The 14,859-nt window shown below is 37.8% G+C and overlaps 1 protein-coding gene across 5 annotated transcripts; it reads left to right on the top strand.

The window, feature by feature from the left end:
- The first annotated feature begins 1,408 nt into the window (after positions 1-1,408).
- Positions 1,409-13,219, top strand: CCDC181 (coiled-coil domain containing 181). 5 transcript variants are annotated; one of them, XM_033094164.1, is made up of 6 exons: positions 1,409-1,441; positions 6,329-6,468; positions 7,536-8,477; positions 9,108-9,254; positions 10,826-10,980; positions 13,042-13,219. In XM_033094164.1, the coding sequence occupies exons 2-6, from the start codon at positions 6,352-6,354 to the stop codon at positions 13,202-13,204; spliced, it is 1,524 nt and encodes a 507-aa protein (XP_032950055.1). In that variant the 5' UTR covers positions 1,409-1,441; positions 6,329-6,351; the 3' UTR covers positions 13,205-13,219. The 5 variants fall into 5 exon arrangements, with proteins under 5 accessions (XP_032950055.1, XP_032950051.1, XP_032950050.1 ...); XM_033094160.1 differs by lacking the exon at positions 1,409-1,441 and adding an exon at positions 1,464-1,623; XM_033094159.1 differs by lacking the exon at positions 1,409-1,441 and adding an exon at positions 1,680-1,821.
- Positions 13,220-14,859: the final 1,640 nt, after the last annotated feature.

The raw sequence follows: 14,859 nt of genomic DNA, 5'->3' as shown, positions 1-14,859 counted from the left end.
CTTTTAATAATTTCTCCTAAAACAAATTTCACATTAAGCCTTCCCTTCACCTGATCTCTCTAACCTTGTCATCCCGTTCACTCTCTCTCCCATTGTTTTGTGATCTTTACCTTTGACTTGTCCCTTATTTCTGTTGTTTTCCTAATTTTTTCAGGCACCACATTGCACTGTTTATTTTTCTTGGTCTCATCTTGATACCTCTCATCTGTTTTTAAAGGATTCTCCCTTTTAGAAACCAAACAGACCCACGTTCTCTTTCATGTTAACTGAATTTTAAAAACAAAGGAAATTAAATCAAAGGCAGAAGGTACCATCTTGTTTTGAAACTTCCTAGCCTCTTTGCTACAGCCTCAAATATTCTGATACCCAGGGAAGCATCTGTTGCCATCAGTTAAGAGTCATTTGTTCATTATATCCTGGAAACCAAATCAACATTTTTTCCCAGTATCCAAATGAGCACCTGCCTTTTAACATCCCGTTCCAAAACCTGCTTCATTAAGGTATTTCATTGATTATCACCAAAGTCTTGGAAATTTTCCATGCAAAAAAAACCAAAAAAACCCATAGTTTTTCTGTCTTAATGTTTTACGTTCATGTACTTTTTAAAAAATAATGGGCATTTAGCTATTGCACTGGCAGGTGGCTGTATTGAATCCATTACATGTCATTTATATAACTCAATATTCATATGGCACTAGGGTGTGTTTTGCAACAAGAGACAAAAATAAGGCATGGTCCCTGCGCAGAAGGCATACAGTCAGACTGGCATTAAGATAGAGGGGATACACATACAGGGGCAGAAGACTTGGGGTGCAGGGGCAGAACTGACCATTAATTTGCACTACAGGATGGGGATCAATCCCATCGCGGCTTCTCTACCTCATAGATACGTGGTCGCGGGCAGGTCATTTACACTTTCTAAGTCACCCTGTTAAAGATGGGCACACATTCTAGCTCACCATCGTGACAAGTTCGAAAGCTGGAGCAAACATCATACATGTATTTTCTTTTTTTGACCACTCTCTTGGGTAAATAAGTTTTTGGTTTTGATTGGTGGGCAAAAGAGGGAGATCTTAGGGTCAACAATCTGGTCACTAATTAGCAATTTGCTTATCGGGGAAAACTGAAACTCGTTTTTGACATTAATAACGAAGAAACTAATATACCGAAACATACTTGTAGAAGATGTTCCAGAAAAATCCCCAAACTGGCGAGAGACAGTTACAGGTGGAAAAATTCACAACCAAGAGAGTAGGGTGACCCTTCGCCAGTTCGTACTAACGCTCGAGAAACCAGTGGGTGATGCGTGGAGTTTGGCCCTCTCCTTGGAACGCGCCGCCGCCGCCTGACAGGTCCTCGGTGCGCACTTAGAAGCAGCACCTGCAGGAGCAGGAGTCGCAGGCCGCCCGCTGCGCCTGCGCGCGCCCACCGCGCCCTTGAGGTGAGAGAGGCCCGGATGGAGGACGCGGGTACACGCCGTTGCCATGGCAGCCGGGCCCTGGCTGCCTCGGTAGCAAGTGCTACCGAGGGTCTCCCTCGCCTTAACTGTCAGAGCTTAGAAAGAGGAGGAGAGGAGAGCTCCCCCGGCCATCTCTGTGACCTCAGCCGCTGCGTCTCATACAGGCAGGAGGGGCCGTAGAGCGAGAGAAGGGAGATGACGCGGAGATATTTGGGGGGCGGGGAGGAGAGGAGGGTAAGGGGGAAGCGTCTGGGACGGCGGGGACGAAAGGCGAGTGGAAGACGAGAGGGAAGAGCCTTCCTTTTGGCGCCACACGCCTCCGAGCCCCGGGTCCACGGAGCCTGGCGCTGGCGGGAAGCCTGGTAACGCGTGGCTTCGCTTTGTATGAGGGAAAGCCCCGCGGGGGGGGCGTAGTCTGTCATTTTGTCGTATTTTTCCCCTGTCAGACCTCTCCTCCCTAGGAGAGAAGAGTCGCTGCTAAAACGTTAGCTTCCGTGAAGAGGCTTTCATGTAGCTGGTGGCACCTTGAGACGCTGGTTACAATGATCACCTGGTGTTTGTAAAATACTGTTTATCGTCTGTTTACTGGGTAACAGGTGATGAATTTTTTTTTTTTTAAACGTTTACTCCTGGGATCCCGGTCTTCAGGATGCAGCGGGGCGACTGGGCGCGAGGGTCTCGTGATGTTGTTATGGGTGTGATTTTGCTTCCGTACTTCCTTTATAGTAAAAGGTGTTCTCTTTGACGTTCTTTCAATTTTCTTATATTTTAAACAAGCATATGTTTAAAAGGCGGTGAGGGAAGACGGAGTCAATGAGTTAGATTAAACTATATTTAAATGTTTTGAATCCTGAAAGAAAATGATCAAAATGACATATATATATATGTATAAATAACACCTAATATTATAAATATAAATAACACCTAATATATATAGGTATAAATAACACCTAATATTTAGCTTAGAACCACAGGAAAAAGATCTGCAGTCACATACCCACATGGGATTTAGCAGACACCTAGGAGGAAGGAATTCAATTCTGCCTCTTACTACAGTTCCCTATTATGAAGCCGGTTCTGGTCTGAGCCGATTACATAGATTTTCTTTCTTTTTTTTTTTTTTTTTTTTTTTACTGATGATGAACATTGAAATTTAAATGTGTGAAACTCACAAGGAATAAATGTTAGATGACTGTTTTTTTTGTGTAAGCGGTATTTTTGTTCGAAGACGTTGACTGTGTACTATATGGCCAGTACCCTGGGGATGAAGATTAAAAGAACTGAAGGTGGATTGAATATCCTGTGAGGCACTGACAAAGGCTCAAGGGACTTGGTAATACGAATTTATGCTTTATGTTCCTTGTTTACTTGGAAACCAGCCATGAGCTTTTTGAAGTTACAGGAAAAGAATGGCACTTCAAATTTGATGCAACTTCTCAGGCACTTCAACTATTTCTGTTTAATTATGGCATAATAGTAGGATTTAATAACACCTAATATATTTAATTTGTAATCATTTTATTTATTATGCTGATGCTATGTTTTAGTTTTAAATTTGAGTTTTCACATGAGTCAGATTCTTTGTAAATAAGAAAGCAAGTCTACTAAAGTCTTCAGGCAACCATTCATATACAAGTTCAGAATTATGTTTATTGTAAAATTAAGGGAGGAAGCACTGAAGAGTTCCATCGAAATCTCATTCTAACAATTAGTTATGTAACTTAAACATCTTAAAATCGTAAATTTCAAGATTCCTGGTCTGAAAAGAAAAGGGATTATCCTAAGACATTTGTGACTGAAAAAAAATAGTATTATTTATGTAAGTATTTTGGATCACAATGAATTTTAGTTTCTTCTACATGATTTATGGAAGCCTTATTTTAATTGGTAGGTAAGTACACGGAACAGCTTATCTGATTTAGCCTGTCTTGCAGGGAGGCTGTGGTAAATAAATGCACTCTGAAATATTGATTTGTTTTCTCCAGGTCTCCTCAAAATATTATTGCTCTTACCCTCTGATTTACAAGTTATTGCAGCCTTTGAGTCCTTTAAGGAAGCCCATTTTGTATTCTTAGTTTAAAAGAAATAAATCTTTAGAAAGAGCTATAGACCAACTAATACATTAGAAATAGTTATAATTATTCAATTGAACGATTAGGTTGAATAATTAATTCTTCACTGAATTTAAAACTGACTTTGTCTTGAGAGGGAAAGTAAACCAATGGCAAGAACCATCTGAAGGAAAGATGACATTTAAATGAAACAGACTTCAGAATGCTTTTAAATCTTGAATGTAGTGATTCAGATACTGGTTATTTATTTTAGATACACTTTATCATGGTACTATGCTTTCGCTTTTAAATTCTCTTGCTTTTCCTGAGCTGGCAGTTATTTGCTAATTCGTATCTTAAGGAACATGGTAAGATAGACCTGAAGGGTCTAGCTCAACTGTTTAGCTCTAAAGCTTCCATCTCCTTTCAGACATTCATGCCTGGGTCTTCTGGGCCGTAGATAAACACTTCCCTTGACAGGGAAGCAGTACTTCAACAGGCATCTTCCTTCACTTCAGGACAAGTTTGAAACTGTAAATGCTGTCTTACATTATGTCAAACTTGGCCCCCAAGTTTCCAGCCCTTGATTCTGGTTTTACTACTTGAAGTTATACAAGTACAACTTGCCCTCACAGGACAGCCATTCAAATACTGTGCAACAGTCATCACAATTCTCCTGTGTTTTCCTTAGGCTGACATTCCCAGGGTTTTCTGGTACTCCTCAGAAGGCGTTTTCCTCTCCCAGCCTGCCTTCTTCCCTTCTCCTCCTCTTTTATCCCCCTTTCTCCTGGTTTGCTAGCTTCTGAATGATTTGCAGCTTGTCTTTTGTTCTTTAAACTACGGTAGTGCAGGAAATGGGGTACATACATCATCTGTATCTCACCCATAGTCGCAGCCTTGGAACTCATTGACATTTGGGGTATCCTCACTGTTTTTTACAACTCATTTTGAACCGAGTGTTCGCTAAAACCTATTAAAATGTTTTTTGCACGTAGTAATGTAAGACTTATTATCACTTAGCTTGTGGGGCTGCAGCTAGTGGAAGGATGTTTTCCCACATGCTTCGCTATCATTTGATGGCCAACAGTGGAAGAAAAAAAATGTAAATCTCTCTTTAGTAAAATTGGCACCAGGTCAGGTAGTCTGATCAAATGTTCGAGGAGAGTAAAGATAAGCTAATGGCCAAAACAAAGTTTGTGGATAATCGATTAATTTAGGCATAATGTCTCTCATTTTATATCCTTAAAAATGTGCCGAGGTCTCATGTGTACTTGACATCTGTACTTTCTACTGCCAAAAAGGCTTTTAGGTGACTTATTCTCGCTGTTGGAGCAAGAGAAGGCAGGTATAGATAGGAACAGGATCCTCGGGACACTTGGGGCCCTGAGGGTCAGATTTCTACAGTTCTTTTGAAACTGGACCTAACATTCTATGTACATTTTGAGAGCACTGCTCTTTTCTTGTTTCTATTTTTGTTTAAGTCCATAGTGGAAAGTGTGCAGATTACTGTATATATTAATAGTTCTACCCTTGGCTATTTCATGACAATTAAATCTACATATGCAATTTTCCCTCAACTCTTTTTGAACAGGTCATATGACGTCAAACTGACCCCTTTTCACTCCTTCCAGATCCTTCTTCAGGAACACATTTATATTCAGGCCACACTGGACAGTGCCATGCTCTTCCATGTTTGTTGGTTCTTTCTCATGCTGTTCTCTTTGGAACAGCCGATGAATTCTCATACGCAGTGTTCAAGACCCATCGCAGATTTCCTTGATATTTCCAATTTTAGACTGAGTTAGCTGCTTTTTTCTTCTTCCTTCCACAGTCCTTTCTATATACCTTTATTACATTTATCTGCATTTGTTTACGTTTGTCTTCTGTACCAGACTGCAAGCCCTTAAGGGCATAGGTCTATTTTATTATCTTTATAGGAATATTGTAGGTGTTCAACAAATGTTTGCCAAAATTGCAATTACATACACACACACACACACACACACACACACACACTATTCTCTCACACATATAAGACATATATATTATAGGTAAAGATTTATATGCTGCTTTTGTTTGAAAAATTATGCACAAAAAATTTACCAGTGCTAGGAACTTGCCTCCATTTATAGATAACTTTAGCTTAGTTCTCTTAAAAATGACTGAAAATTTATATACCATTTTCACAAACATTGATTAACTTTCATCTGACATACCTATTTATTGTCAGTCTTCTAGTACTAGGCATCAGAGTTTGTTATTTTTTAATGAAAAAGTGTTTTATTTAGAGTTGACAACAGCTTAACTTTTACCATAAATGAGAATCAGTTATTGCTTAGTTAAAAAGCTCTCAGATCACAAATTATAGTTATGCCATGTGAATTACTAGAAGGATTGAGAAACTGAGAATGGGAATTGATACAATTGCTCTTGAACATAAGAAAATGTGAATGAGGGAGACTAAGAAGCTAAGTCATGTGCTCTGACCTGGACAAAGCATTTTAATGGTGTGCAGAGAATGTAGAAGACGCTTCTCTACGCCTCAGATAGTCTTCCTATCTGCCTCTTTTAGTCTCCTTATAAATTCGGGTGTCAGGAATTGGGGGGAGGTGGGATGGTGGTTAGGAGTGGTACACCTGAAAAATGCCTGGCCTTTGCAAGTCTCTTTTAGTGTATACAGGTGAGTGTTTATCCTAAACATCCCATGCTCTCTGCGTCTCCCAGTGTGTATTAATTAGCTTACCTTCAGCACTAACCTTCGTACTCCATATTACCTGTAAAGTGGACGTAACATAGACCTTATCCCTTCATCTTATAGCATTATTCTTTAACACACGGAAAATGGATGAAAATAAAGATTCTGATTCAAAAGAAAGTGAAGAATATGAAGATGACTTTGAAAAGGACCTGGAGTGGTTAATTAATGAAAAAGAAAAAAGTGATGTCAGCATAACAGAGGTACATATGACAGCATTCATAATAATGACATTACCATAGAGTTTTGTAATTCTTGAAGAGTTCACATACATTATATCGTCTAAGCCTCAGAAAATTTCTTAGATGTACATAGACCAAGCACCATTATACCCATCTTATAGAGGAGAAAAATTGAGGCAGAGAGAGTTTAAATGTTGTATCCTAAGGCATAGAGCTAATTAGAGAACACGGATTAAGTTAGCACTTAATAAAGCTAAAATTATAATTTAGAAATGATAATTTATGTAGCTATAAATAAATAATGGCATCAAAAGTAGAAATGAATACAGTTAATTTCTACTACATGTAAACTTGGGTAAAGTCATGGGGTTATACTTTTAATACAAATGAAAAACAAAGAAAATCTTCAAAAAACATGGTCTTCCAGCTAATATTTGAAACCTTAAGAGTGAATTAGCTCTTCAGGGGAATGAATATAGAGAAAAAAGTAAAGGGTCTTTTACTTTATTTCCTTCTAGAAAATCTGATCTAGAGGTGAAAATTGATCTGGAGTTTGGATTTAGGCCCTGCAGAAAACAGCAGCAATAATAATCTGAAGCGATTATATGAACCTCAAAATGATTAGGACTTGACAAAAGACACTGATCTTTCATGTTCTTGGGGAGAAAGATACTTTTTTGAAGAATACAAATATTACAAGGAGAAAACATTTTAAAAAATATTTTCTGAAAATATAAAGGGAGAAAAATTTTACAGAGGGAGAAATATGAAAATAATACTGTGTTACTTATAGTAAACTTTTCATGCATGAGCATAAAACTTTTTTAAATATCAAAGCCTTTAGTAGCATCAAATTCACATTTAGCGTTACATTTTTCCTGAAGTGCTGTTGTCACATGTATTCCGCTGGGATGGTCATAAATATGAGTTAGAATATTATAAGTAAAATACGAGCAACAAGCACATACATTTTCCCATTCATAAAATAAATTACATGAATATGAAAATCCATTCTGAGTTTTCTACATAAAAATGGACAAAGCATCTCAATTTTTACTGAAAAGAAAACTTTATATCTTTTTCTTAAGATGGCTTGTGAGAATGAAGAGACTATTAACCAAGAATTAAAAGAGAATGAAACAGAACTAGAGCACACCAGACAGCTTTCTAATCCTGACACATCTTTGAACGATGAGGTTTCACCAAGAAGAGAGGACTTCATTTCTGTGCCGAGTAGTCAGCCTTTGGATCCCGTATCAGATTCAGATAGTGACAACTCTTTCCAGGAATCCAGACTGGAAAGCCAGAAAGACCTGGAGGAGGATGAGGATGAGGAAGTAAAGAGATACATTGTGGAGAAAATTATACAAGCCAACCAGCTTCTACAGAATCAAGAACCCGTGAATCATAAAAGAGAGCGAAAACTAAAGTTCAAGGACAAATTAGTTGATCTGGAAGTTCCTCCACTGGAAGACACTGATAACTACAAAAATTGTTTAGAAAGTGAGAGTAATGTGTCTGGAAAACTGTCGCAGTTATATATTTCCAGTGAATTTGGACAAGAAAATGTGCTCCTGTCACTTGCTGATGGAAGCTGTGAAGAAAACAAGGACGGGAAGATACTAGTAGAGAGAGATGGAAAGTTTGAACTTCTAAATTTACAAGACATTGAAAGTCAGGGGTTTTTGCCCCCCATTAACAATGTTGACAGTACAGAAAATGAACCTCAGCAGTTGTCGCCTGGATCTTCCAATTCATCTGTCAGCGGTGTCAAGAATGAAGAGCCTACAGCAAGAATTCATGGCTCCTCAGCAGCAGAGGTCCTGGCTTTTCTCCCTCAGCCACCACCCAACCCCAAGACTGGGCCAAGCTCTGCTGCCAACTCAGATCTGAGTAAGGGGAGTGGGACATCAAGTCATAGGACGCAATCTGCGAGTGTATGTCCAGTGACCTCAACCTACTGTCTTTCCCCTCGACAGAAGGAACTGCAAAAACAGCTCGAACACAAGAGAGAAAAGCTAAAGAGAGAGGTGAGAGCGTAAGTGGGCATTGGATAGAAAGTAGAATACATTTTCATGGTTTACAAGTGTAGTAGAAATTGAAACAGTTCTTCAAAGAATTGGATATATTTGCTTGCCTGTTTTGCTTTTCTATGGTTAGATTCAGTGGTTAAGTGTTAAGCATGTGTATTTATGGTACAAACACCATGATTACCTTGGTCCTTTCTCGTCAGGCTTGCAAAGCACAGTAATGAATGACCGGTCTTAGAACTAGAGAAGATGTCAGTGATGATTTCATTAGATCCTTTCATTTTAAAGGTGAGACGCAGAGAAGTTAAGTGACTGCTGAATGTAACCTTGATGTGAGAGTTTCATACCAAAACTAAACTAGGAAGTGAAGGAGAGACCCCAGGAATTCTTAAACAGTATAGATGTGTCATATATCTGTGTAATTGTAGACTTTATCGTAATAGTTTAATTTATTTGAAAAAAAAATCTTCTTTTTTTTTTTCCTAAGCAAATTAGAGGGCTTGTTTTTTTTGTTTTTTAAGGAAGCCCAATTTTCATGGAATTCTAATTTCTCAAAATATATCTCTCTACTCTAACTCATACACGATTTTTAAATCTTCCACTAATGCCTTTTGATATTCTTCCCTCCAGGAAGAACAACGGAAAATAGAAAAGGAGAAAGAAAAGAAAAAGGAGAATGACATCGTATTTAAAGCATGGTTACAAAAGAAAAGACAGCAGGTCCTAGAAATGAGGAGAGTTCAGAGAGCAAAGCAAATGGAACACATGAATAGTAGAGTAAGTATCATACAGATATGAAAGCTGAATTCATTAACAGAATGGAGTCTGAATATCAGACTAAGAACCTGTGGGAGAAGCAGAAAAAGTGGTCCAGGAACTACCCTTGTAAGAGATGCAACATACAGGTGACTTTACAGTTATGCTAAGAAGCCTTGTAAAAATCAAATGATTCCTATTTTATTCAAACTTTTATAGCACCGAGAATAGAAAACTACCAATATTTCAAGGTAGTATAACTTTGATATTCAACTAGGACAAAGATCACACACACACACACACACACACCCTGTACCTGCATTAAGAAGTGTGCTTTCGAGTGTGCTTTACTAGTCTGACAGGTAGGAAGTATTGTTTGATTGTAGTGTTATTTTCAGCAAGATTGAACATCTATGAGATGTTTGAATTTTCATAGAAAAATCCTTTGTCAGCATTTCTATTAGGAATGTTGGTCCTTTCTTTTTGATATGTGAACTCTTTATGCATTATGAAAACTACTTCTTTGAAAGATCTGCTGCATTACTTGTCACCTTTTGTTTTTTATTTCATTTTTTTTTGTAATACAGAAATGTTTGATTTTATGTGGTTGGATTTATAAAACTATAAAAAGAAATCCTGGAAAAAAATTTTAAAATAATCATTTACAGCATGCTATAAAACCCTGTGTTCAACCTATGAGCAAAGTATCTTCAAGGTACATCCAGACTCCAGCACCCTAATCCAAACCACTGTTATCTGTTGTCTGAACTGTTGCAAAAGCCTGATAGCTGGTCTCTCTGCTTCCACCTTGCCTCCTCCAGTCCACTCTATTTCCCACGTAGCAGCCAGAGTGAGCGGCCTTCTCAAGTGTAGAATACGTTGTCAGCTACGCTTAAAACCTCCACGGCTTCTCGTCTCAAATTCAAGTCCAAAGTTCCTATCACAGCCTGCAAGCGTGAACCTGTTCTGATCCTTGCAATCTCCCTGACTTCATCTCCTCACACTCTCCAGCCCCGTAGCCAGTTTCATTCTGACTTCTTTGCTATTTATTGAGCATGCAAAACACAGCCCCTTCTCAGATCCTTTGCTCTTAACTGTTCTCTGTGCTTGAACTACTCTTTCTGTGGATGTCTCATAACTTGCTCTCTCAGGTTCATTTAAATACCATCCTTTGTCCTCACCTTCCTGTTACTACTTTCTCTCCTCACCACACTTGTCTTTGAAACTGAGATATCAATCAATCAATCATTCTATGGATCACTGCTTGTTATCCTCCCGTCTAGAACAACAGTGCCCAATACAATCTCCTGCAATGATGGAAAGGTATATCTTCTCTGTCCAGCAAAGTAACCACTGGCCAGCGTGTGGCTATTAAGTGCTTGAGATGTAGCTAATGTGACTGAGGTACTGAATGTGAAATTTTGTTTAAGTAGCCACATGTTGGCTCGGATACCAGGGGTGCAGGTCATGAGGTTGGCATTACTATGAAAAATTGGGGAGTGGAACATGTGTTCTTGTAGGGTCCCGTAGGCAGGGCCTCAACAAGTAGTTTGGGTTTATTTCAATTAAGCAAGGCTTGTTTTTGTAATTAGGAGGAAAGCAGAGATCCACACCAAGCTTTTCGACTATGGCTTAAAAAGAAGCATGAAGAGCGGTTGAAAGAAAGAAGGACAGAAGAACTGCGAAAGCAAGAGGAATGCTTGTTCTTCCTCAGAGGGACAGAGGGCCGTGAAAGGGCTTTTAAACAGTAAGTCAGAGGCAGGGTCTCCCCGCCCCACACACACACTACCCTTCCTCAAGGTCGTTTTAGAAAGTTACATAAACAATAAAGCTTGAAAAAGCCCCCACATATTTGATCTCTACCATTACATCCCTATTCAGTTTTAAATCCACACTTGAAAAATGTAGGAGAAAGTTCGTTAACTAAAGTAATTCCATACTTTGCATGATATTGATACAATTTATTCTTCAAGGTAGTTTTCAGTACTAAAATAGTTTCTCATGGCACCAGTCTGGATAGCCTATGATAGCTTACCATTTATTTATATATTTGTTTGTTGGTTCATTTGTTTGTTGGTACATTGTTCATTTCTTAGAGAAATGGGCCAAAGATTGGTTACAGCTTCTCCTACATAGTCCTCTGCAGAGAAAGGCAGTCAGGCAGAGGAAGAAGATGTGTATACTCGTAGACCAAATGAAAGGAGATCTGGGCACATATTTTGGTAATTTAAGACAGCCCTGATCTCTTTTCAGTTACCTGGATAAGACCTTGCATCCTAATTCTGAGGAAACAGACCTGGCTTCATTCATAATTTTGCCCCCAAGTCTTGTGGCGGTAGGCAGTGAATATTGAGTCCTATTGTTTGACATGTCTTTCTTTTCTATTTTTGTTTTGCTATATTTCTCTTTGTTTCTTTGTCACTTCCTTCCTTCTTTCCTTTTTCTTTTTCTTTTTTTAAAAAATAACCCTTTGTTATCAAACCAGTAATTGTGCATTTTGGAGATGAAGGGTGAAAAGTTATTTTCATCACCCAGAAATCACTGCTGTCAGGACTTTAGTGCATATCCTCTAGATATGTCTGTTTACTTATAATTTAAAAGTAGAAATTGAGATCATACTTATAAACTGTGCTGCAATCTTCTTATTTTCATCAGTGACATCGTCTATATCCAGCTCATAACCATTTTTTTTCCCAGTTGACTCCCCAAATCACTACAGGTAACTTGCTCAAACTGGTATCCAATTCAGAACCACACAACATGGGGTTATGATGTTTCTTAAGTCTCTTTTATTCTAATACAATCATTTAATTGTTTAGGTTTATTTCTGAAAAAAAATTACACACACACACACACACACACACACACACACAGGGTGCCGAAAAATATATACACATTTTAAGAAAGGAAAAAACTATATTAAAATTGTAATACTCAGTATATAGTCACGTTTGACTTGTGCAATTATAAGAGGTGCTCAAAGTGGTTCCCATCAGCATCCAGACACTTCTGATTATGGCGAACTACTGCTACATAGATAACATCTCTTAAAATGTGTATACATTTTTTGGTACCCTCTGTATTTGTGTGTGTGTGTATATATATATATACACACACACACACACACACACACACAACCTTTGTATACATACTCACATACCTACCTACACACTGACATACCAGGTATGAGTGTATACACTTATTTTGATGTTATTTTACCTAAACAAGCTTTATAGACTTAAATTTGTTAGAATGTGGACTCTTCACCTTTTTTAAAAATGTTTTTTATGGTTAGACTTATTTTTCCATTTTAAAGAACTATTTTATGCAATGAAAGCAAGAGCTCTCTACTTTCCCTGCCAAGGAGAGCAAGGCAACAACTATGCACATCAGTATTCTTAACCTGGCAAAGTAAAAGTTTAGAATACAGCTAGTTGCAAAAAAATAAGTTATTTGGACTCTATCAAATACTTATTTGCCTAGAAAACCATATTTAAAAAAAAAAAGTATAGGACCTATATCACATATAAAATATTGTGTTTCTTACTAAAAAAATTATGCTGTCAGTTTCATTATAAGACAAACGTAATTTCAAACATTTGATACCAAATGTAAGTGTACTTTCTTACATGAGTATAAGGTACAAGCCTGAAGTTTTTCAGTTAATACTTTCATAATTTGCGTTGTGACTACAGCATTCCAGTGTAATGAATGCAATTTCCTTTCCTTTTCTGCAGTAATAAGTTTATTGCATGAAGAGTATCTGTAGGTTGATAGTCACTAGCTTTGGTGATGTCTCTTTCTACAGATGGCTAAGAAGGAAACAGATAGAAAAAATGTTGGAGCAACAAGTTGTCAAAGAAAGAGCTCGCCAGCTCCGACTGGAAGCGAAGCGTGCTAAGCAGTCGCAGCGTCAGCGCTGTAACATGTCAGAGGGCAGGTCTTTCCGTTTCACTGATGATTACAACTGAAGGTATCTATTAAATACTGCATTTGGAAGCTGCTATCCTCAGAATTTTGGACATCCTTTGTTTTTGGTCTGTGTGCTTTGGTGACACTCTAAATTATGGAAACGATACATATCTTTCGGTGATGTTGACAGTGAATTTATCTTTTTTTTTCTTTTAACACTAGAACAAAATAAATTTCTTCTCTTGCCGTGTTGGACTGTGTTATACCATGCAACAAACTGAATAACAAATGAACTCTACATTCCTTTACTTCTAAATTATTTTAATGTTTCTAAGTGGAAAGAACACAAGAAAGGAACATATTTCTATTTTTAGTACCTATCATCATTAAAAAGGTGCAACAGAACATTTCATAAGGCAGGACGACTGAACTCAGAAACAAGCCTGATTCAAGGCCTTATAAAAAGTCCTATTTATATCAGCTTTGAATTTAAATAGCTGTGGCAAGCTAAGCAATAGGATAGGCCAATATCTGCGTGTTTTATTTTTTTTAAAGGTTTAACAATTGTGCATAGTACTGTTTCAGGTATGTAAATTAGCCCGCTCTTATTGAGAGTTTATAGTGTGCCTGGTATTGTTGTAAATGCTTTCCATAAGTAATTTTATGTTTTGCTTTTAACGACCCTATTAGTCTTGTTTTGCAGATGAGGAAACTAGAGGTGAGCTGTTTGCTCACAGACTGATCTGTATGATTGCGAAATCCTTTCTCTTCGTTATAAAGTTACATACTTTGGTCGACATTTGTGGAATATTTAAGACTATAGGGATCGGATGTGTGGAGGAAGGATACCCTAGATATGTGCAGGCATTTGAAGGGTAGAGGACAAAGGTAACCATACAAGTGGGATGGAGAGCGGAGAATCACTATGGGAGTCGCATCAAAACGTCAAAAGACAAGGTTATGATCAACTGGGTATTGGTACCTTCATCACTTGACCCTACATAGAAAACACAGGTAACTCTTTAGTCCTGTCTCCACTTCTTACAGCACTTTGATCAGACACCAGGCAATTGAACATTTCACTGTGACTAGGTCTTGTGTTGTTTCAACTTATCCTTAAGGATAAGAACCAATTTGACATTTAAATATTCCACAACATTTTATTTAAAAAGTTTGGGATTTTGATAAGGATTGCAGTGAACCTGTAGATTGCTTCTGGCACTCTTGCTGTCTTAATTAATACTGTCTCCTAATCCATAAACACAGGGTATCTTTTCACTTAATGCAGCGATGTTTCGTAGTTTTCAGTGTACACGTCTTTCACCAACTTGGTTAAATTTATTCATTTATTCATATTTTATTATTTTGGATTCTGTTGTAAATGGACATGTTTTCTTAATTTCCTTTTGGGTTGCATACTCAAAATACAAACACAAATGATTTTTGTGCATCAATGTTGTACCCTGTGACTTTGCTGAATTTATTAGCACTAGATTTTTTTGTGGATTCTTTGGAATTTTCTATACATAGGATAATATAATCTGCGAATACAGTTTTACTTCTTCCTTTCCAAAGTGGATGCCTTTCATTTCTTTTTTGACTGATTACTCTGGCTAAAATTTCCAGTATAATGCGGAATAGTAGTGGTGAAAGGGGGCAGCCTTGTCTTGTTCTTGATCTTAGGAGAAAAGCTTTCAGTCTTTCACCACTGAGT

The sequence above is a fragment of the Rhinolophus ferrumequinum genome, chromosome 22 (assembly GCF_004115265.2).
Source record: "Rhinolophus ferrumequinum isolate MPI-CBG mRhiFer1 chromosome 22, mRhiFer1_v1.p, whole genome shotgun sequence".
Taxonomy (NCBI): Eukaryota; Metazoa; Chordata; class Mammalia; order Chiroptera; family Rhinolophidae; genus Rhinolophus; species Rhinolophus ferrumequinum.
The sequence above is the reverse complement of the archived record's forward strand: the minus strand, read 5'-3'. Positions and strand labels throughout refer to the sequence as shown.

Coding starts and splice junctions, on each gene's coding strand:
- CCDC181 (XM_033094164.1), top strand. CDS start 6,352: ATGGATGAAAATAAAGATTCTGATTCAAAAGAAAGTGAAGAATATGAA. Junction 8,478..9,107: donor GAGAAAAGCTAAAGAGAGAG/GTGAGAGCGTAA, acceptor TCTTCCCTCCAG/GAAGAACAACGGAAAATAGA. Junction 10,981..13,041: donor CGTGAAAGGGCTTTTAAACA/GTAAGTCAGAGG, acceptor CTCTTTCTACAG/ATGGCTAAGAAGGAAACAGA.